Below are 23,619 nucleotides of genomic sequence, written 5' to 3'. Positions count from 1 at the left end.
GATATACTTCATACTTATTAACGATGATTTAATATGATCTTTAACTTCAGAGGATTAATTCTAATTTAATTTAAAGTAACAGTCTGTGAATGTCCCACTGCAGGGCTAAGGCCTCTTCTGTGAGGAGAAAGTTCGGAGCTTATTTCACCACGCTGCTCCAATGCGGATTGGTGGAATACACATGTGGCAGAATTTCAGTGAAATTAGACACATGCAAGTTTCCTCACGATGTTTTCCTTCGCCGTAAACCATGAGATGAATTATAAACACAAATTAAGCACATGAAAATTCAGTGGTGCTTGCCCGGGTTTGAACCCACGATCGTCTCACCATCTCGGCTCTCAATTAAACTTTGTTTAAATTGTATATTATCAATTTAATTGATCTATATCGTATATGTCTCTTTATATGACTGTAATTGGTATAAGCAAATTTTAGCACATAGAAACACCCTTTTAAATTTAAGACAATAACCATAAATGTCTAAATTTGATAGGAAACGTGAGAGAATGAATTATGTAAAGAAAAACGATATAGGTTTATGTTCGATGCGTGGGCAGGTGAGTTTGGGTCCTTGTCACATTAAATAAGAGAACGTGAAAGCGGTAATGAGTTTAAAGCCAGCTACTATCCAATTTCGACGTATACATGAATATTATATTGCCAGGGGAATACTAATAAAAAAAGCCGAGATGGAAAAAAGCCGAGATGGCCCAGTGGTAAGAACGCGTGAATCTTAACCGATGATGAATAAGCTCCAAACCTTCTCCTCAAAAAGAGGAGAGGAGGCCTTTAGCCCAGAAGTGGGACATTCACAGGCTGTTACGGTTACGGTAGGGGAATACTCATGATTTTTCTATTAGCTCGAAGGAATACAGGCCGCCTAGTGATGCAACTGTTACAAGTTCAGTACAAACCCTCTTGATTTTTTGGCATCTACCTTTAATATAAGATTTATGAGAGATTTGAATGTGGATAATAGTAAAGTTTCTAAATTGCTTAACTTATTATTTTTAAATATACCAAGCAGCTAGCAGTGTGATGCATAGATACGCAAAGCAGGTAGGTAAGCGATATATAAGCGAAATAGCACTGACTGACTCATCACGCGATCTCCGAAGCCATTGGTCCGATTGACTTGAAACTTAGCAAAGTTCACTCTATTCGTGACGTAGACGCTCACTTTATATGAGTTTTTGCAAATTCTATCGAAATTTTTTATTTATTTTTACACTAGCTACCCCATCACGATATTTATATCTCATAATAAATAAGATTACTTTATTGAGAAGATAATAATAAATATTCACGCCAAAGGTTGTGGGTTCGATTCCCACCCAGGACAGACATTTGTGTGCATGAACATGTCTGTTTGTCTTGAGTCTGGGTGTAATTATCTATATAAGTATATATTTACAAAAGAAAAGTAGTATATGTAGTATATCAGTTGTTTGGTTTCCATAGCACAAGCTTTGTACAAGCTTAATTTGGGATAAGATGGCTGTGTGTGAAAAATGTCCCAGGATATTATTATTATTATTAAGAAATGTCTCAAGTGAAGAAATCAAATAATGTACTTAATTATTATATTATGTTTAATCACGGCTATATAAATGCGCTTTTTTCGTTTGAATAGAGCCTTATAGGCTTTATAACAGGTATACCAAATACTTTGCATTTGACACAATTATTGGATTAAATTTTGTATTGTCGCTGCCTCTTGTTTGCATGTCATTGATCTTTGAAAAGGATGTTTTTATGACGTGCGATATACGGCCAAGCCTTTACGATTGTCAATTTCGCCTTTCCTCAAAAGGTCATTGACCCGGCAGATTCAATCGATATAATATTTTTTTGAGAACTTTAAAAGTAAGTAAGAATACCTCTTACTAGAAATGAAAACAAAATAAAGTAGTTATGCGATTTATCATATTAAAAATTGCTATCGGAATGTTCGGCTAAAAAAATCACCATGGCGAAGACCGCCATTGCAGGTAGGTGTTCCCAGTAGGAGCCACGGGTCTCGATCTTTCTTACCATTATAATCTATATAACAATAAATTTCAATGTACAACACCTCCCCCATTCCACACCAGGCTCCCCCTTCCATAAAGTTCGCACGTGGCTCCGCGGATATTGTAGGCGATATAGCGCTATAGGCGATATAATGCTAACAGTTAGATGTTCAAAGGGAAAGCAGTATTGTAGCTATTATATTTCATAAAATCACTATTATTTCAATTTTCACTGGTGGTAGGGCTTTGTGCTAGTTCGTCTGGGTAGGTACCACCCACTTATCAGTTATTCTACTCCTAAAGTACTTGGTATTTTTGTGTTCCAGTTTGAAGGGTGAGCGAGCCAGTGTAATTAAAGACACAAGGGACATAACATCTTAGTTCCCAGGGTTGGTGGCGCATTGGCGACGTAAGCGATGGTTAACATTTCTTACAATGCCAATGTCTACGGGCGTTGGTGACCACTTCCCATCACCATCAGGCCCATTTGCTCGTCCGCCTACCTATTCAATAAAAAATGGTAAATACTAATCGCTTAGTACAATTTAACAATGAGATATTATTATAACGGTCGCTTCAGATAATAATATTGTCAGGCGATATTTCTGAACGTATCTATTGTTTGTAACAAATGAATAAAATGTTAACACATTAAAGACAGATATAGACAACTTTTCAGACCTTATACCACATATGTACCGTTAATTGACAATCTATAGCAACAACAACTATAAGAGATTATTAGATTATTATACTCGGTAGTGGGGTTTGTTCTACCACTAAACAGCAATACATAGTATCGTTGCGTTCCGGCTGAAAGGGTGAGTGAGCTAATATAACTTCAGGCACAAAGGACATAACAGCATCGTTTCCAAGATTGGTAGCGCATTGGTGATGTAAGTAATGGTTAATATTTCTTACATCGCCAATATCTATGGGCGGTGGTGACCACTTAACATCAGGTGGCCCAGTTGCCAGTCCGCCTACCAATACCATAAATGATAGTTGCGATTTTGTCTATGAACTGATAACCAGTTTCTCACATGAAGCCAGTAAAGAACTATCGAGATCCAATGGAGTGCGTCAAATAGTTGGTGCGCCGTCTCATCTCTCCGGTTAAGTATATACTATGTCTTCTATGTATGTAGACAATAGCATTAACAAGTTTACACCTCAAATGATTTAATTGTAAGTAATTCATGAATAATCAAAGAGAGAAATTATTAAGTTTCTCGTCGGTACTTCTCGGTATAATCATTGTTTCGCAAACTTTAATTAATCTTGTAATACAACAATTTTAAACTTCTTGTAGAGCAAAGTGTATTTCGATTTTAATTTTGGTACAATCAAAGAAATTTACGTTGGTAACATTTAATCGCTATTTAATGAAATTATTTTTTATATCTTCTTATTTAATCTTCACAAACTAAGCGTCCGTGTTCTGTTTATCTTAAATGCTATTTATTTATTACTATACTACTTTAAAAAATAGTACACTGCAAGCATCAACAGAAGCTAAAGGTATAAACTCTATATTGTTTGTAGATTGTCTATGGGTTTGTAGCATCGTTACTCGAAGAGCTTCACTGTTCAAATAGCTCCTGTCGGCTCCAGGAAGCGCTTTAAGCGCAGTCCAGACTCTGCTATGTATTTCCATTTTGATGATGTAATTCCTTATCTCAATTAAATTAATTTCGTATCTTTTACTAAATTATTATTATTATCTTATTCTTTTTCTAAAGTAGGGTTATAATTTAGTGCATTGTTAATTGTACTTAAATATTAAATTTGTCATTTAAGTGCTCGTGTTACTACAGATTTTGTTACGAGTTAGCTCTTACCTTCGAATGTAATGTGAGCTTTCAAGGAAACCATAACAAAAACTAACAAGTGATGTTAAAATTTTAACCATATTATTTGGTGATACAGATCAAATTCGTAATTCTTATTTTGTGTGTATATCACTTTTTATTTTTAAATATGGAATTAAACTGTTTAAAGTTGTATCGGATTATTTGAAATATAATAAAGTCTGTCTGTAAATGTCAATTAAAAAATAATCAAATAAATAACATAAAGTAAACACTAATTCAGTTACATTAACATAGCATTAACATCATAAATTATGAGATCAATGACCGTCGAGATCGTCACAAACACCATCCAGCTTGTCACAACTACCGTCCAGTGTTACTGTTTACACAATGAGTTGTGTGCTTAACACAGTTGTTATATCAATGCGATATACGTGATATTGGAGTAGTCTGACCAAGTTTTGTTCGAGTCAAAGTCAAAAATCATTATTCAATATAGAAGCGTTACACTTACTTATTGATTGTCATAAATCTATCACCGGTTCGGAAATAAGCACCTCAGACCTGAGAAGAACCGACGAAAGAAACTCGGCTGTTTTTTTTATATTTCATCTTATACAATTATAAGTAATATAAAACAATAGCCGAATTATATATATTTTTTATTTGAAATAACCTGAAGGATCGTTTCATTCTCAAGGTGTGCAATTATTTAAAAAGTCATTGGTTGTGTAATATCCTTTAGCACACAAGCGTTCCATAACGATTCTTTTCACAATTGAATATTTCTGAACGTTTTCTGGGTGCGATCAATCTTAAAGAAAGGACAAGCGGTTATTGATCGAATATTATACGTTAATCTTAACTCTTAAGTATGTTATAAAATGCTAAAACATAGTAAAAACAAACTAAGCTTAGATAGAATTTTATGCAAGTATTTGCACTATTTTGTAGTTTGCTAAGTACACATTAATCTAACAAGTTGTAAAATCAAACCCTGAACATGTCATTGCATAATAAAATACCTAACACGATTATAATATTTTGAACATTTAAAAATAAAAAAATATTCCCATGAAAGTAGCTATGACTTTAAAAATACCGCGACGAATTAATAAAAAAAAAACATGACTTGTTACACGGTGTTAGGGGAAATAATTGAATAATGTTTTTAAAAAGTTGTTACTATTTAGCAATATGTTGATTATGAAAATGAACGACCTTGCATGCGACTATATTATTGTCTATGATAGGCATAAAGAAATTTGTAATTGTTTATTAATTTCGCCATTATCGATAAGATTTCTGCATGACTGAATTAAAGGTCATGCGAAACCTCATAAAGCTGGTCCATGCACGGCCTCGCTCGATCTGAAGAAGTTTTGCTACACTGGTCCACTGCGGCTTATACATGTGGCAAAACTACAAACAAAATTTACTCAAAATCAACTCGACTCGGCTTTGAACGGACAGAATTAGGGTATCCCAAAAGCTTTTATATCGTAATACATTATATTATATCTCCTTCAGTTTACGCTACCCACACCAGTATAACTCCTAGTTGGCATGACATCCTAGTCGGCCAAAAGCTTTTTTATTTTATAATTTGTAATGATTAACAAAATATATCAGTATATATTGACAGTTCAATGAACATTATATTTTTTAACAATGTGTTCGAGATGGCTCAGTGATAAGAACGCGTGAATCTTAACCGATGATCGTGTGTTCAAGCCCGGGCAATAACCACTGAAGTTTCATGTGCTTAATTTGTGATTATAATTCATCTCATGGTTTACGGTGAAGCAAAACATCGTGAGGAAACTTGCATGTGTCTAATTTCTCTGAAATTCCGCCACAAGTGTATTCCATCCCGCATTGGAGCAGCGTCTTGGAATAAGCTCCATACCTTCTCGTCAAAAAGGAAGAGGAGGCCTTAGCCCAGCAGTGGGACATTCACAGGCTGTTACTATACTATACTATGTGGCCAATTTTCATGGCTTGTCTTGTATCTCAGAGTAATAAACAGTTTTGAAGCTATGAGCTGAAATAAAATCGTACAAATATTGTCTTTCCATTAAAACTAACACTACATATTTACACAAGCTAATGATTTACTTTTTATGTAAAAAAATATATATTAAGAATGTTGTGTAATATATAACTGTTATTTTTATAATTAAACAAATTAAGTCTACATGATTTTGTACACAATTTTAATACAATGGCATTAAATTTCGTTTTACTTAAGTAGGACTTTGTGCAAACTAGTTTGGGTAGGTACCACCCACTTATCAGATATTCTACCGCCAAACAGCAATAGTAGTCAGTCAGTGTAACTACAGGCACAAAGTACATATCTTTGTTCTCAAGATTGGTGGCGCATTGGCAATGTAAGAGATAAATAATATATCAGAGCAGTATATCTATTGAAATTAAAAAATATATGTATTGAAGAAATTCAATTTTCGAAAAAGAAAAATTATTGTTTGTTTGTAATACTTGGAAGTAAACGAACGGAAACGTGTCCTTCTGACAATGTTCTCACGGTCAAGGCCGGTAAGGCTTTGCACGTGGAAATCGGAAGCGTTTTCGAATATAACTAATGGCTTCAATCAGATAAACATAAATATATTAATTTAACGTTGTTTTGGAAAAAACATAAGTTCCAAGTCGTAATTGAAAAGTAGAAAACGGTTGTAGTTTCTTCTTGTATGTATGTAGGTGTTCTTTATGTATATATAAGTCTTTTAATTAATCTAGTTCATAGAATAAAGTTAAAGAGGCCGTATAACAAGTTCTTCTTATTTTTTAAACAGTATTGTTTTTTAGATAAAGATTTTTTTTGTAATATAAGTATTAATATGTTTGCTTATGCTTTATGGGTTTGTTCCTAAATGGTGGATCGATGGTTAAGACGCTTACACGCGATTAAAAGGTGTGCTTTACAAAAAATCCCTTAGTCAGCTCTTAGGACCACGGATTGAAAACGGATGTCATTTTTCCTCTGCCAGAATCTAACATGCGTGATCTTGTCAAATAACGATTCAAATTATTGTATTTTTATATGAAATATCTATTGATACGCCTTGTACAAAAGCGACTCGTACGCCGTAACGGCAAACGGTATGACGCTCTATTATGCCATCATGCCTCCTATCCGCCTTCGCTTACCGACACTGAATTTTCATGTGCTTAATTTGTATTTATAATTCATCTCGTGCTTGACGGTGAAGGCAAACATCGCGAGGAAACCTGCATATATCTAATTTAACTGAAATTCTACCACATCTGTATTCCACCAACTCGCATTGGAGCAGCGTGTTGGAATAACCTCCAAGCCTTCTCCTGAAAAAGGGTAGGAGGCCTTAGCCCAGCAGTAGGACATTCGCAGGCTGTTATTGTACTATCTCTGGTAGTGCAACTGACTTATACTAATTTATTAAATTATCGGTGTTCATTAATTATAAATTATTCCAACCACTACCAATTTAGATATTATTTCATATAGTCTGAGCGTTGCGTGTTGGCTGAATTTTATATAAAGTGATCGATAAAATATAAGTCTTTTTGATACTAATTCAAAAATAAAAGTCTTTATGTTATAATGGTTATACCAGCAACTTTTGAGATTAAATGTATGTTTATCTGAAACCTTGCGTCCCTAGTAAATTAAATCCTCTGCACTTAGTTATATCTAGAACTTAGATGTTCTTAGGTTGTTATACTATTTACTTGTCTTAATGTTGTTTTACTTTTAACGTATTAACAAGTTTTTAAACATTATTTTATCTGATAATGATTTTTATTACTTAGCATAATGTATAAACTTTTATGAATTTTAAATTAGAGATAGTAGTTTGATAATATTGTGTGTGCATACAATAAGAATAAAACAAACCACACAAATCTTATATAATCGTAAATAAAGCTGAGATGGCCCAGTGGTAAGAACGCGTGAATCTTAACCGATGTTCGTGGGTTTAAACTCGGGCAAGCATCACTGAATTTTCATGTGCTTAATTTGTGATTATAATTTATCTCTTGCTTTACGGTAAAGGATAACATGGGAGGAAACCTGCATGTGTCTAATTTCACTGAAATTCTGCCACATGTGTATTCCACCAACACGCACTGGAGCAGCTTGGTGGAATAAGCTCCAAACCTTCTCCTCAAAAAGGGAGAGGAGGCCTTCAGCCCAGCAGTGGGACACAGGCTGTTACGGTAAATCGTATATAAGTCTTATAATCGTCTGTATAATTTAAACTATTGCACAATTCAATCCATCATCATCATTAGCAATGCAGTATTCATAATTGTTTTGTAATTACTTTAGCGATTAGGAGTCCATTCGAATGTATTGCTTGCCAAAGATTATATCTATTCAGTGTCGTTCATGATAGCGCTGTGCCTTAGACGTATTGGAATTGGCAATCGTAGTATTGAGTAAGCGATCTTCTATTGAATTTATGATTATATACTTATATTATATACTTATATTATATACTTATATTCAATAGAAGATTGATGATGATAATAAAGTTTATATATTGAAGATATTAAATAATTCAATAAGCTCTAAAACCTTCTCTAGGCTTATCTAGGGTTTGACTAGGCAATCGACGCTTAAGATTCACTTGTTCTCATCACAGGCACATCTTAGCTCGATACCTTTAATGTTAGTTCATTATTATATTGAATTTATTAGTAAATTGATAATTAAAATGGCAGCATAGAGAGAAAAAGACAAAATACCTAATTAGTGGACAGTGTTACACTTTCATGCCCCGAAAAGCACGTAACACTATTTGTCCTGCGTCTGTTTTTATCGGCTTGCCACCCTATCGGTCGATAGGAATTCGGTCAGGTGACATTATTACTGCTCCATTACGCATATTTCAGCACGACGGTTTCCTCACGACATTTTTATTTTTCACAGAACGTGTAACGAATTGTAAGTCCAATTAAATATTGAACTTATATTACATTTAATATGAATTAAACTAAATGAAAATTAAAAATGAAACAGCTTGACTATCGAATCCAATCGATATTTGTTTAAAAAGTGTTAAGTAATTTAAGAATTGATATATTTGTATTTTAAATGAAAACGATGGCTTCAATTATTTATAAACTACATTACTGCATATATCATTTACACATGATTTTTATAATTGATCATATCTGAACGTTTTATTGTATTCAGTAAAAACGTATAAATTATACTCCCTTTACTATTAATTAAGTCATTCTGCTTCCAAATATCAATATAGTATTGAAGGAATTTTTCGATATCAATATTTGTATATTTATTTCAGAGTGAATTCAGCTTCAAAAGATTCTAGAGAATGGGAATCAAAAAGAGAAAAAACCTATTAAGCCATGCTTTATAAAGAATCGATCTTTTGAGGTTTTATCTGTATTATTCTCTTTGCTATTCCGCGTAAAGCTTTAAACTTCGTTGATCCGAAAATAACAAGGCTACTTCAATTGTTTTCATCTGTATTTGAAGAAAAATGATAATTATAGCAGTGACCATTTCGATTACGGTGATGATCTTGACGACCAGCCAACAGTGCAGGAGTTACAATAACTACATATATATATATATATATATATATATATATATAGTTATATATATATATATATATATATATATATATATATATATAGTTATATATATATATATATATATATATATATATATATATATATATATTATAGTTACTACTGCCTATAGAATTTGGAATTTTAAAATATACCAAAGCTATTTTGGCTCGAATTAAATCGAAATTGATAATTTATACTTTTTCTTTGTTTAGTTAGTTTTACAAATTTGTCTGATTTCAACTTTTTACAAAACGGATAGACTAAATGAAGATTACAATTACGGTGGTGGCACGACGCCCTCAAAAGTAAAACATTGTGAAACCAATATTACGCCTCTTAATTACGAAATCAAGGTATCCTCTAAAGTATAAATCTCTTTGTTTAATTGGTTAATATCAGACATCTATGCCTCTTATATAATGATGTAGATTTTAGACTTAAAATCTAGTACATATTTGCTAACCGTCATGGTCTTTGGTTTAGCTTAACACAATCCAAACCACACGAGTGACATCAATCTCAACTGTTTGAGTATTTACGGTCTATATATATATTATATATGTATTATATATATACGGTCTATATACATATAGGATGCTACTATCGATTCAGTTATAACCTCCAATGTCAGGAGTAAAACTAAAACAAAATGATCTTCAATTATTGGCATGCCAAGATCTGAATTTCATTCATTCTGAAGCATTCGTGTAAAAAATGAGTTTCGTTTTATTATCTTGACATTGGAAGTAAAATTAAAGTCCATAATAAGTTGAGCGTAATAGTGTTGTGCATAAATAATGATATGTATATTAATCAAGATTTGCTTGTAGTGCATAATATAGCAAAGTAAATCGCTTGGAATACGTAAATATAAGATATCCGTATAATTTACTTTATTTTACTGGTGGGCTTTGTGCAAGCTCGTCTGTGTAGGTACCACCCACTCATCAGATATTCTACCGCAAAACAGCAATACTTGATATTGTTGTGTTCCGGTTTGAAGGGTAGCCAATGTAAGTGAGCCAGTGTAATTACAGGCACAAGGGACATAAAATCTTAGTTCCCAAGGTTGGTGGCGCATTGGCTATAAGCGATGGTTGACATTTCTTACAATGCCAATGTCTAAGGGCGTTTGGTGACCACTTACCATCAGGTGGCCCATATGCTCGTCCACCTTCCTATTCTATAAAAAAAAAATATATTTATTTTCATAATGTAAGTTGTTTATACATAACTTATTTACTTTTTTTGATAAATTAATGTTAGTTAAATAATTTCATCTAACCTAATTGACAGAAAATCCATATCGAAATTTGTACTCTTTTTTTACAATTTTATAGTATAACCTTTTATGTTTAAAACTATTTTTAGCTCTATAAAAAAATGATTAGATTATTTTCACACTCAGTCCAATATACTTCATTCATCAATCCAAATAAATACTCATTACATAATTGCTAATTAATGCTATCACGTTAATATGATTATTATCAAACGAATGTCACTTTGTAGGGTAGTAAATTTCAACATATCGCTTACGTTATCTTAATTATTATAATTAACCTACTAATAGCGGGATGAATGTTGATGATTGTAATTTTATCTAATAACTAGATATCTGTTCTTATATTGTTCTAAATTCAAGAAAGGAACAGCCTGTAAGCGTCCCACTGCTGGACTAAGATTTGCTATCGAAAATAATATTTGGCTGTTTCAATCATTTTTTTTTTTCAATATGGACGGTGAAAACCCGGCTCTGTGATGAAGGAAAACATCGTGAGGAAACCTGCATGTGTTTAATTTCATAACTATGTCACTTGCGTATCCACCAACCATTGAAGCAGTGGTCGAATAAGCGCTACACCTTCACCTCAAAAACAAAGGCTGTGGCTAAACTAGTGTACTAAAAGTTACTGTACTAAACTTTTTTATTGTAAAATATTATTATTATTTTAATTAAATTTATAATATGTAACCTTTAATCACTGTGATAAAACATATAATCGCACGAATCTTTACTTTACTTTATACTTTATTGTACACCACAAAGAGAAAAACACAAAACATGTATACAGCCTAAATAAAAGTACAATTATGGCGACCCTATCGCTACATAGCGATCTCTTCCAGGCAACCCATGGTGTAAGTAATGACTGATAAGGTATGAAGTAGGTGGTAGTATAAATAAAACAAACTAATAAATTAATGTAAATATAAAATACACATATTATATATCAATAAATGAATTATATTATCAATACATACAAAATTATATCTTATATATTTTTCAGGTGTTTGTTGTGTTGTTGTTTGCCAATGTTTGCCATGCGAATATAGAAATGCTATTACTAAAAAATGTGGTCGTCATGGAATGCCCAGCGGATGTGAAAACATCGAAATTGATCGGAATTTAAATTTAAAAAACTATAATTGAAGAAAAACATGTAGAGAGCGGTAAAAGATACGTTCTCTTAATGTAACTTAATGACGTTTTCTTAATTAAGAGACCGTCATGCCGTTTGCGGTCCCGACATTCGAGTCTTTCTTACCCACAAGGCGCGTCAAAATATATTTGTGACACCGTGTGTAAACAGCTTATATTTTGAAGCCACGTCAATACAATGTCTTAATATTTGACCCCGCAAGCATCCAGACAGGCAGAAACTTCAAATACTTAACAACTTTATACTGTATACTTTTGCTATTAATTTTTTTGGAGGATAGAAAATTTCCATTAGTACTTTTTGTTTTCACTTAAAGAGTCAATTCACGTTTCATGTCTTAGAGACTTTGATGTTGATGTAACCTGAACGTACCTTTATTACATTTATGTATCTCTTAATGCTATGTATATAAAGCCCAAATTGTATCACAATCAAATTAAAAACGGGAATAAATATTGATTCTTCGTTGAAGTGCATTTACAAAGTTTCAAAGTGAAAAGATTTCAAAACAGTTTTCGTGTAATTTTACTAGAATCTAATTATAATTTATTAATTTGATTTATTAATAAAACGAAAAAACAAAAAAAAAACAATAAACAAACAATTTCTAAGAAACAGGTCCACACTTCTGGTGAAGAGCTGGCGCTTATTTAGCCCAAAGGCTGAGTCTAGCGATGCAGAGAGCGTGTTTTTGCTATAAATTTGTAACGTGTATTTTGTTTTTTTTTTTTGTATATTATAAAAATGTCTGTACATAGTTTCAAATATTATTAATAAAACTGTGTATATATATGGGACCAACTATCGCAAGCGATATGTTATTTGTTCCTGTGTCTTGTGCGTTCGCGTATACTGATAAGTTTTGGAACAATGTTTCTTGTCGCAAGTCAAAACAATCGACGCATACGAAGATTTTTCATTTAATCGTTCTCAAGCGTTGTTGTTTTATTTAATCACTAATATTATAAATGTTAAATTTTGCTTATTTTTGAAGTAAAAAGTTAGTTGCGCTGGTTTATCGAATGGGATAGACTTGGCTTCGCGTCACCGACATGCTAATGTTTATGAAATTGTCGAATTACAAATAATTTCAGTATTGTTGAAATTAATAAGGATAATAATGATTGAAATTTATATAAATACTAAGAGTATATACAAATATTATAAGTGTGTTTTAACTATTATTTATCTAAATTAAGCTGTATTAATATTTTGTTTTGCGACATTCTGTGTATTTTGATGAATAAAAAGCTATATAATAAAAAGGGATAGAATTATTACTTGGAGTATCAATATATGTGGAAATAAGACAAATATATTTAACAGTTTCTAGTTTTTACTTTTATCGGCAGTTCCTATGACTGTTTCTTGTTTATTTATTTGTTTATGTGTTTGTTACACTTTCACGTTTCAACTACTCAACTGATCATCATGATTTTGTAAACGCAACGAAAGGACGTACAGTAGCAGCCTATGAATGTCCCACTGCTGGGTGAAGGCCTCCTCTCCTTTTTTGATGAGAAGGTTAAATACACAATTGGTAAAATTTCAGTAAAATTAGACATGCAGGTTTCCTTACGATGTTTTCCGTCACCATTAAGCATGAGATAAAATATAAACACAAATAAAGGACGTAGGGTCACCTGACACCTCCCCTCTCCTCCACTCGCATGAACAGTCATAGGCGGCAACTAGTCATTAATAAAATTTCTCTTGGTCTAGTTGCTGAGTTAGCCAAGTGACGATCATGACGATCCAGGATCGGATCCTGCTTCGGACCAATAAGAGATATTATTTTATTTTCGCATAAAGTTTTTGATCCTACACATAGCTCTCTCTAGTGGTGTTAAATTGCCCTCAGACTAAGAGAAAAAGTGTACTCAATTTGCGCAAAACTTGTCCACTATAAAATAACTTTAAGTACATGACAATCATTATTATTCGATTAAAGATCATCACGTCACAGAAAAGAAACCTTTTTGCATTATAAGAAATAATTTGATCGAACATTACATCTCATTCGAATTATAAATTCCACTTCAATAGTAATAATACAGTTATTTATTCAACTACTTTAAATATATTTCCGAATAATTGCACACATTTTTTTTAAAATATCCATATTTTATTATATGAACATTTTTTCGTAAATCGATTGTTACGATGATTTTTGAAAATGGAGAAACTTTTTAATAACGTTACTCTTAAATATAAACCAGTCAAGTCGTTAAACTTTCCTCATAATAACTCGGTAAAGGGCTAATGTCGCTAACGGCAGGATCCCACGCTACTCCTGGGAGATGTAAACAGGACGATAACCTATGTAGACAAGACATGGCAACACTAACCATTTTTGTAATATTATATTTGTACTATTTTATAGTATCATCTTTCTGAAAATATTTAAAATATTGTTTGAAAAAAATAGTTCTATATTTAAGTCTTTAAAAAAGATCATAGGTTAGATAATTCTTAGAACAGAGTCAATTCAAATTCAAGTCACTTTTTGCACTCTGTGCAATGTCCGGTCAGTATAGTAGAATGCATTAATTAACTCCTGTACAACTTCGCATATGTGTGAGTACCTCACACTATATTCCTTTGAAAATGGAATAAATGGAATGTAAACGAGCTGATGTTTTACTTAGGATTTAATTTTGATTAAATAGTTTTAGTTGAAATTTATTTAATAAAAACTCAATCATTTGTTTAAGTCGGCTCAATGCGTTTGGAGTCAATATCGATACTATAATTAATGGTCCTCCAGATCGATTTCGGCCACGATGGCCAATGTCAAAAGAGGTTAGCCAACTACGCTGGATATAATATTATAGTGCATCTCTATATTCTCTAACTCTCACAATCTGATGGGACGGCAGTCCGTCCACGATCGGAAACTCAATAACTTTTTATTGACCCAACCTGGGATTTAAGCCCAGGACCTCCGGGTCTGCGGCCTTACATCTAGCCACTAGACCAATGGCAGTCGAAGCAGTTAATACTCCAATTATTATAATAACGAAACAAAAAAAACACAACTACACCCACACGCACAAAAAGATAATCAGTAACAGCAATCTCCGAAATAAATAATTTATAAAACGGATTATTCTTATCGCTTTTCATAAAATACTTTTTACTTTATCTGTAAACTACTCATTATATATATAATATATTTTATAAATTCACTTTGACTTTTATAGCAACTTAAATGTTTTATAATCTGTGGTGCATTTCATCGTAGTGTGTGTCGCTTGGCTCTCAACAGGTGAAGTTATTGATTTTGCTTTAGGCTCAAATTGCACTGGCTGCGTCCTGGATGTATATAAAATTTGAAACTATCATTTTAGATAAATCTATACATATTAGTATTGTCCAAGTTTTCATATATCGATTAATAATATGTTGAAATATAAGTAGCAAATTGCTAGTAGCATTTGAAGTCAACTAAAATTCGATTTTTGAAAAGATATTTTATCTTTTCATCTGTTTTTGTATATCGAGACAATATCCATATATATAATGAAAGTGGAACGGTAATGTAAAAAAAGTAGATCTAATGTCAAGGCAATCTTGTGAGAAACGTACGAAATCCTACCTAAGTATAAAGTATTTTAAATTAAAAAAAGAGTCTTTTTTTCTAATTGGAATTTTATTGAGTGGGGCGCAAGGTATTGTTTATATTATTTAGCTATATAGATTATAGGTCGTTACGGCCTTACCGAGTTGAGAAAGAGCGTTCGTGGGATTAGCTTGTGAGGAATATTTAAGGAGTATTATTATGTAAATAGAATAAACAAAAGTTTTTTAGAAAATAAAAGATATTTAACAATATATAATGCTTTGTTTGCTTTAACATTACATAGATATTGTGCGTTATTTTGTTACTTTTTTTTTATAAATATAATAATTGATAACTTAACTTTAAATGGAAATTACGTTGTGATTAAATTTTTTCTTTTTTATTCGTGATCAAGAATGTATCTGAAAAGAGCCTAACCATCTAATGAATTGCAATTAAGCGTAAGTCTTTGTAATGCAAGCTGTGTTCCATACCGGAGATAATACAGGGTTAGAGTCGATAGTTGAAAAAGATTAAAATATAAAAGATAAAAAGAAACAAACAAATAATTAATGAATAAGAGTCTACATAATTATATAAGGTATAATTTACATAATCTACCAGTCCGATTTAAAAACTCTTCGTGGGTTAAATGTTAGATTAATTTATAGAAAAAGGCGCCTATATTTGCTTTTAATATTTAAACATTTATTTTCATTAGTTTCTTAGCTGTGTAATAGAAATAATGCTTCTATTTTATCAAGGCCAAGCCAATACAAAAGCTTAACACAAAACGTTTAATTTAATAATAAATATATTTCGCAAAATAACATTTGTCATCTATGTATAATATGAATTATGATTGGGCAACCCTGTTGACGTCTTGAACAATCATAATTGCTATGTAATAATATACCAATGCACATCGAACTATCTACTGGATTATTGAACACTATAGCATTATTTATATAATAATATTAAATAAGCAATTTTTGTATATATATATATATATATATATATGTATGTATATAGCCCTGTAACCATTTTAATGTTTTCGGCCCATATTAAGATAAGGTTTTGCTTTTTAAGTTTATCTATATGTCTTCTAAAAATATATAATTACATATTACATTTACAAATATTATAAATTTATATATAATAAATAACATTAGAGCCCAGGTCGCCCTCTAATATTTTATTGGGTGGCAACCCACAACAGGTATTCCACTTTGTATCAATAATAAATAATTTTTTTTTGAACATTTTATTCAAGAAGACTCTTATAATCTGATGTCTGATCTTGATGATGAAGCGATGAGGTGGTGAGATGAACGAAGTAATTATAACCGAATTAAAACTATTTTTCAATTTTACAGATATGTATGAAAAGTCCAACCTTGTCGAACTCAATTTTAAACCAGTACATGACAATTGAACTGAAATTATACCTTATATATACATATTTAAATGAATAAGTTTATTCAATAAAATGTGCATATAAAAAGTTTAAATTAAAAGCGGGTGAATTATTAAAAATCGAAATCAACTGCAGACAAAAATATGTTTCTTTAATATGTTATCATTGAACAATGACATTTGTAACCGACAATGTAAAAATCTCGATAGTAGAAAGGATTAAATGTCAGTGACATCATAATACAAGCGATTATGGTACTTATTGTTATAATTTTAAAAATCACATTCACATATTTTATCTTAATATCGTAAATGGTACACAATGGTACTGAGTTTTTAAATGTTAAATAAAAAAAAGATATCATTTAAGTCTAGACTTTAGTAATTGACTGAAAAAATTATAAAGAGAATGTTTGGCAACATTTGAGCAACAGATTTTTCGAATAAAACTTTTTTATTGGCACACAGTAAATAAATAATGACAATTGAACTTTAACGTATAATATTTTGTTGTAAAAAGAGACAGCAACACCTTAGAAATTACTCAAAATGAAACAATTTATGTTAAATTATTAATACATTATGCATAATATTAACCAAAAAAATAAGGAACAGAGCTGAGAGAACATTAAAATTTAAAACAGTAGGTAGGTATATGTCACTGTGATGATTATTTATGTACTGATTTATTTATTTAATAGGAACACTAACAATATACATATTAAACGGTGGCATACATAACATTCACAAATATTATATATAATTAATTACATTTAAATTTACGTGTCGACGCTTAACATCAGGCAAGTCAACGGTCAAACGCTGGCCTATTAATTGTAAAAAAAAAAATTACAGAGAAAAAATCAATTTCTGATATGTAAATCGATTATAAGTGTTCACAACATTCACGAAGTATCGCGTCAACATAAAATACCATTTATGTATATGTGTCAAATAAATAAATATATCTTTTCGATATCAATTTTTTTTTATCACAGATTCATAGCATATTGCCTTTGATAGTTCCAAAAAAGCCTGAATGTAGAAAAATCAGGAGAAAGAAGAATAATTACAGGCACAAGGGACATAACATCTTAGTTCCAAAGGTTGGTGGCGCATTGGTGATGTAAGCGATGGTTAACATTTCTTACAATGCCAATGTCTATGGGCGTTGGTGACCACTTACCATCAGGTGGCCTATATGCTCGTCCGCCTTCCTATTCTATAAAAAAAAAAGAATATTTTTTTTTATTTGGAAACATAATATGAATAAATAAGATAAGAAGAAGAAAATTATGCGCCATCTTTTTTTTAATTTAAAATCAGTAAACTAGGAAATGGTACCTGATGGTAAATCGTCACTTCCGCCCATAGACATTAGCAATGTAGGAAATATTCACCATCTCTTTTAAAATAATTTTGGTCAGTATAGTATAGTAAAAGGTAGGTACTTTTTCAACCTTTACTTTACAACTTGCGGGCCGGCAAGGCGGTGACGGCTAGTACAGAACATTCTTCCCGACTGTACTGGCCGTCGTCGCGTTTGGACTCTACTACCACTTACCATCAGGTGGAGTAGAGTCATTTGCCATTCCGGACATAAAAAAAAAAACTGCAATGAAAGATGCTGGCAAGAATACTAGTAACACTTCTCCATTGAATCGAAATCCCAATTATCTGGGAGAATATTTAACCAAGCAGTCATCATAGTATGGGTGATCAAGGGAGATATGATCAAGAATTTTACAACCTAAGTTTCTTCGTTTGTTACTTTGTTAATTATAAAGCATTACATTCGAGTATAGACCAGGGAACAGCTGTTATAGCTAGCTAGAGCTCATTTTATACGAAATTGATATAAAAATATCCCTTTCCTCGTTCATAATAACTTAACTTTTGAAAGAAACGTTACTTAACAGCACCAATAAATAAATTTCATTAATCCATCTATATTAATAAATGACTTTTAATTTTTAATGCTTGTACGACGTTTATTAATGTGAAATTGAAAAAATTTATACTAGAAGAAGCGCGATTTGAAGATGGTTAAAGAATATAATATTTTCGCAGTTTACCCGCTTTATATTTAGACTATTGAAGTGACAAGCGTGAATTTCAGTCTTGTAAAAAATAATTAGCTTTTATAACCGTTAAGAGGATGCCAATAAGGTTTTGCGATATTATTTCTTAAAACAAAGTACCTTATTTATAAAATATTTCCCATTTATATAGTATATTAGTTAGTGAGGGAGCAGATATCAGGTATAATAAAGGTAGGTAGACTATGTTCTTCCTTGGGTGAACCGCAAGCTTGCTTTATGTTAAATTAGTCGTAAAATCGAACGTGGCGGAAACGGACAGACAGACATTAACAAAGTTACTTTTGTATTTATAATAATGAATGAAGAATAATGAATGCTGCAAATTCTATTCGACATAGCTTGAGTAGTGTTGTAGTAAAAAGTGAATTAAGAAAAAGAATGCGTATTTGTATACGAAATAGGGGATCTCATTTTGAACACGAATTATGAATAATAAACAGTGTAATTTCGAAAGTATGGAGTAACTAAAAAGATTAAGTATTTTGTTTTTGATTTAAATTCAAAATTGCAATGACAGCTCTGGTTTATCTCTCCTTTTTTACCTATTACCCCTATTAAAAATAATCTTTAACTACTTTGCATTGAGGTCATTTTGTCTTTGATCCAGATTTAATTTCTTAACAATAGCATTTCTTAGAATTTCCTACCTGGTCTCTTTGTTATCTAATTTTCTCCTGAGTTTATTATTGTTACTGTACTTTTTATGTACCGATGGATAGCTAAGGAAACGCAGATGTTTTTAAAATGATCCGCACGATAAGAGCCATAGTGATTTTTACAAAAAAATTGCGAGTAACTTAAAGAATCAAAATTAAAAATCGAAAAGTTGTACAGTTTTGGATCTGTAATTTAAAAATGCTTGAAGATTGTTTTTGTTTTATAACTGTTTATTATTAACTAGGATGTACCCTAGCAAGAAATACAAAAAAAAAAATAGGTAAAATACGTTGATTTTTTTTTAATTGAATTTTAGAATCTTAAACATCCTTTAAATAAAAAAAATATTAAAAAATTAATAACTCGAAAACGATACACTTTTGCATAAGCATTTTGGAGGTCATTTGATAGCTATTGTCCTGAACTATAACCCTTTAAAAGGATCGTGACATATTACCCTGTAACCCTGTATATATATGGGTTATATTTTTTATTATGTATTTCGGCCAGTTGTTTTGATAAATATCGCAAACTCGCGTATCAGCTGTTATTATTGCATAAAACATTTTATTTGTAAATTTGTTTATTGATTTTAGCCATTGTAATGTACAACTGATTGTGCAACGTTTTAATGCATCAACAATATATCCATCTCTTACACTCCAATGCGTGAAATAGAGATAGCGTCCCCTGAAAATTCAGATAGATTTGCTTGCTAGACAGTATTATTTGTTCGGTTGCTATTAGCTTGTAAATTATCGATTTTGTACTGCACTTCCTTTAGCTCTTATTACAGTAACCATAAAGTGCATTTTGGTTAAATAATTGTGATTTTAAATTGGTTATGTTTAGTTACGCATAGAACAATAAAAGCGTAAAGGAAATGTTATACTTGTGATAACACAATATTTATTAAAATTATACAAGTTACCCGGCCGCTTTGTTTGGTGTAGGTATGTTTTTTACCCAATATTAAACTTAGTACTAAATAAGGTAAACTAAAATCGAAGTTCATTAATAGAGACGCACTTTATGAATAAGAAAATATTTTTTTCATATATTTAAAATTAGTAAATTGATATGTCTGTATCTGGCTCACGGAATTAATTTCTATGATAAAATTACGTAGATTTCGGCGTTTAAACAAAACTAATAAAAAAGGCTTATTATTCATTACGCAGACTTAAAAATAAAATAAAAAACAACAGCCTTTAAATGTCCCACTGTTGGGCTAAGGTCTCATCTCCTTTTTGATAAGACGCTGCTTTTATGCGTGTTCTTGGTTACACATGCAACACAATATCCGACACATGCAGGTTTCTCATAATATTTTCGTTCACCGCTAAACCCAAATTAAACACGTGAAATGTCAGCGATGTTTATCAGCCTAGTCAATCAGAAAGGCTGCCTGCTTTCAAAGCCTTTTAATTTTTTTTCCTTCAGTGTTGTTAAAGACCTGCGCCTATCCCAGATTAATACCATAACTAAAAATTACACCATAAAATTGATCACATACCCCCACGTGTTGACCGTCGATGAACAGCTGCGGGACAAGAATTTGATCACTTTTCATCCGCTCCCTAATTTCATCCTGGTATTCCATGCTCATGAAGACGTCCCTCTCTTCATACTTCACGAGCAGGTTCCGTAGAATCTTCTTCACCAGCACACATCTCTGGTATGTGCTGCGGACTATGCCCATGGTTGTTGTGTATAAAACGACTTTGCCCGCATCTTTTTCTCTGTAACTCTGTAAAAGAAGAAGTATCTTTATATTAATATGTTAAGCTCATTTTGATATTAATCAACTAGACTAATTTACTAGCAATAAAAAATATTGTTAACTAATGTTTCGAAAAAAGTTATTGATTAACATAGTAACCTTCGACCAAGTATGTTTTATGTGAATCGGTTTCAGAACAATTCATGAGATAATCTTACACTTCAAAGTTGTGAATTCGTATAACACAAAGAACGATAAGCGTCCCGTAATCCGGGACGTGTCCCGGACTTAAAATGCCCTTGGATCAGAATTAAGAGGAGTACAGATTGCCAAAGCAGTTCGTATGTTAAAATTTCGTTCTTTATAATATTACTTAATAGAATGGTGAGTTTCATTTCTTTCCTTATGTTTTAGATGATTTTTCTGATATTTTTTTTTGATGAAATAAATTACCTGAATGCACTTAATGTTTTGAAGACTTTCATCTCATATCTAATAATTAGTAGTTCTTAGTACTTAATTACTAAAAATATTCTGGGATGGAATATCCCTAAAATTGTTATGAAATCGGGATAAAAAATCACCGTTCACTAACAGAAAGAATCGTTAATAGTATATAGAATTATATATGACGTCAATAAGTAAACAAACTTGCATGGATTTCGCTCTTTTGTCTTGATTTTTAAACAAATAGGTGTTAATCCTTTCTTTTATATTCTTTTCTACAAAAAAAGGGTTATAACTTATGTTGCTATGATATTAACGGAAATTTTAATTAAATCACAATAAATGAATTCGTTTCTTTATTCGTGATGAAAATAATGAGAACACTCATTCACGATTCTATTAAAAGTTATAACAATGCAAATACCTACGTAAAACTATTAGTTCGACTTGTATTCTAGATGTTTAAACTTTGACAATTTCATGTTATGGAACAATAAAATGTTTTTAAGCATCCTATTGCTAATAATACGTTTGCCTTGTACTATGTAATCAAATGGGTACATTTTATTAAATCGTTAGCCCTGTTAGCTCAGTGGAAGCGAGAATGACAAGTATATCGTTTCAAATTCTAGCTTATATCAAATTTCTAGTTACGTAAGACGAGCCTTGTTAGATAAATACAATACTTTAATAAAATATCATATAAATGGTTTTTTAAGGGTTGCAGTGTACGTGAGTAAGAATTAAAGGCAGTTAGTATAAAAATAGTAAGTGAAAATCGAAAAATATGTTTGTCTTTTGAGAATTTTTTACTTGGATTTTATTTTAAATCTCCATATCTATTATAATATACTAATTTTATAATATTATTTATGAATGGATTATTTTATAATATACTTTTCGTTCCGAAATATGAATAAAATATGTATAAAAGCTTATGAGAAAAATTAAGTGATTTTATAATGCCTCATTGGAAAAACTGCGAAGCCAAATATTACTTACTGGTGGTAGGGCTTTGTGCAAGCTCGTCTGGGTAGGTACCACCCACTCATCAGATATTCTACCGCAAAACAGCAATACTTGATATTGTTGTGTTCCGGTTTGAAGGGTGAGTGAGCCAGTGCAATTACAGGCACAAGGGACATAAAATCTTAGTTCCCAAGGTTGGTGGCGCATTGGCTATAAGCGATGGTTGACATTTCTTACAATGCCAATGTCTAAGGGCGTTTGGTGACCACTTACCATCAGGTGGCCCATATGCTCGTCCACCTTCCTATTCTATAAAAAAAAAAAAAAATATTATATAAGTAGTTCTATATCGAAGTTTCATTGCACGTGACGTGATTAATTACTAAATTTTGTTTGTGTTAAACTACTTCTAGACGCAATTTTGTTTTGTAGCTAGCGCCATCTTTTGACGATGTTAAGTACGAGGATACTTTAAATTTATCACACAGTTCACATTCACGCTTTACTGGCAATATTAATTTGAAAACTCGATAATAGATGGCGCTGGGAAAATTTTTATGTACCAATAGTTTTATCGAGTAATTGTTATTATCTGACATAATTATTGGGTAAATTAAAATATTTAAAACTATAATTAGTAGATTTAATATTAACAGGCATTTTTTTTAAATATTGTCGCTTACATCGCATATTAAATATCGTATTTAAATCAACATGATAATCGAGTTTATTAAAACCAACTCTTATTTATTTTGAGTTAGTGCGTTTTGTAACACTGTAATCAAAAGACTAGTTTATCAATTTTCAGGCTATTGTGGCGTCAAAGCCTGATAGTATCAAAGCACTTGCGAAGATAAAGA

The 23,619-nt window shown here is 31.5% G+C and overlaps 1 protein-coding gene across 1 annotated transcript in view; it reads right to left on the bottom strand.

Annotated features, from left to right (window-relative positions):
- LOC126776788 (glutaredoxin domain-containing cysteine-rich protein CG31559-like) overlaps positions 1 to 23,619 on the bottom strand; it is a 95,485-nt gene that overhangs the window by 7,708 nt on the left and 64,158 nt on the right. Inside the window, exon 3 of the mRNA XM_050499550.1 lies at positions 21,137 to 21,370. Coding sequence (XP_050355507.1) covers positions 21,137 to 21,370 — 234 coding nt within the window. The remainder of the gene's footprint in view (positions 1 to 21,136; positions 21,371 to 23,619) is intronic.

This window comes from Nymphalis io, chromosome 21 (assembly GCF_905147045.1).
Source record: "Nymphalis io chromosome 21, ilAglIoxx1.1, whole genome shotgun sequence".
NCBI classification, from domain to species: Eukaryota; Metazoa; Arthropoda; class Insecta; order Lepidoptera; family Nymphalidae; genus Nymphalis; species Nymphalis io.
This window is presented reverse-complemented; position numbering and strand designations above follow the sequence as displayed.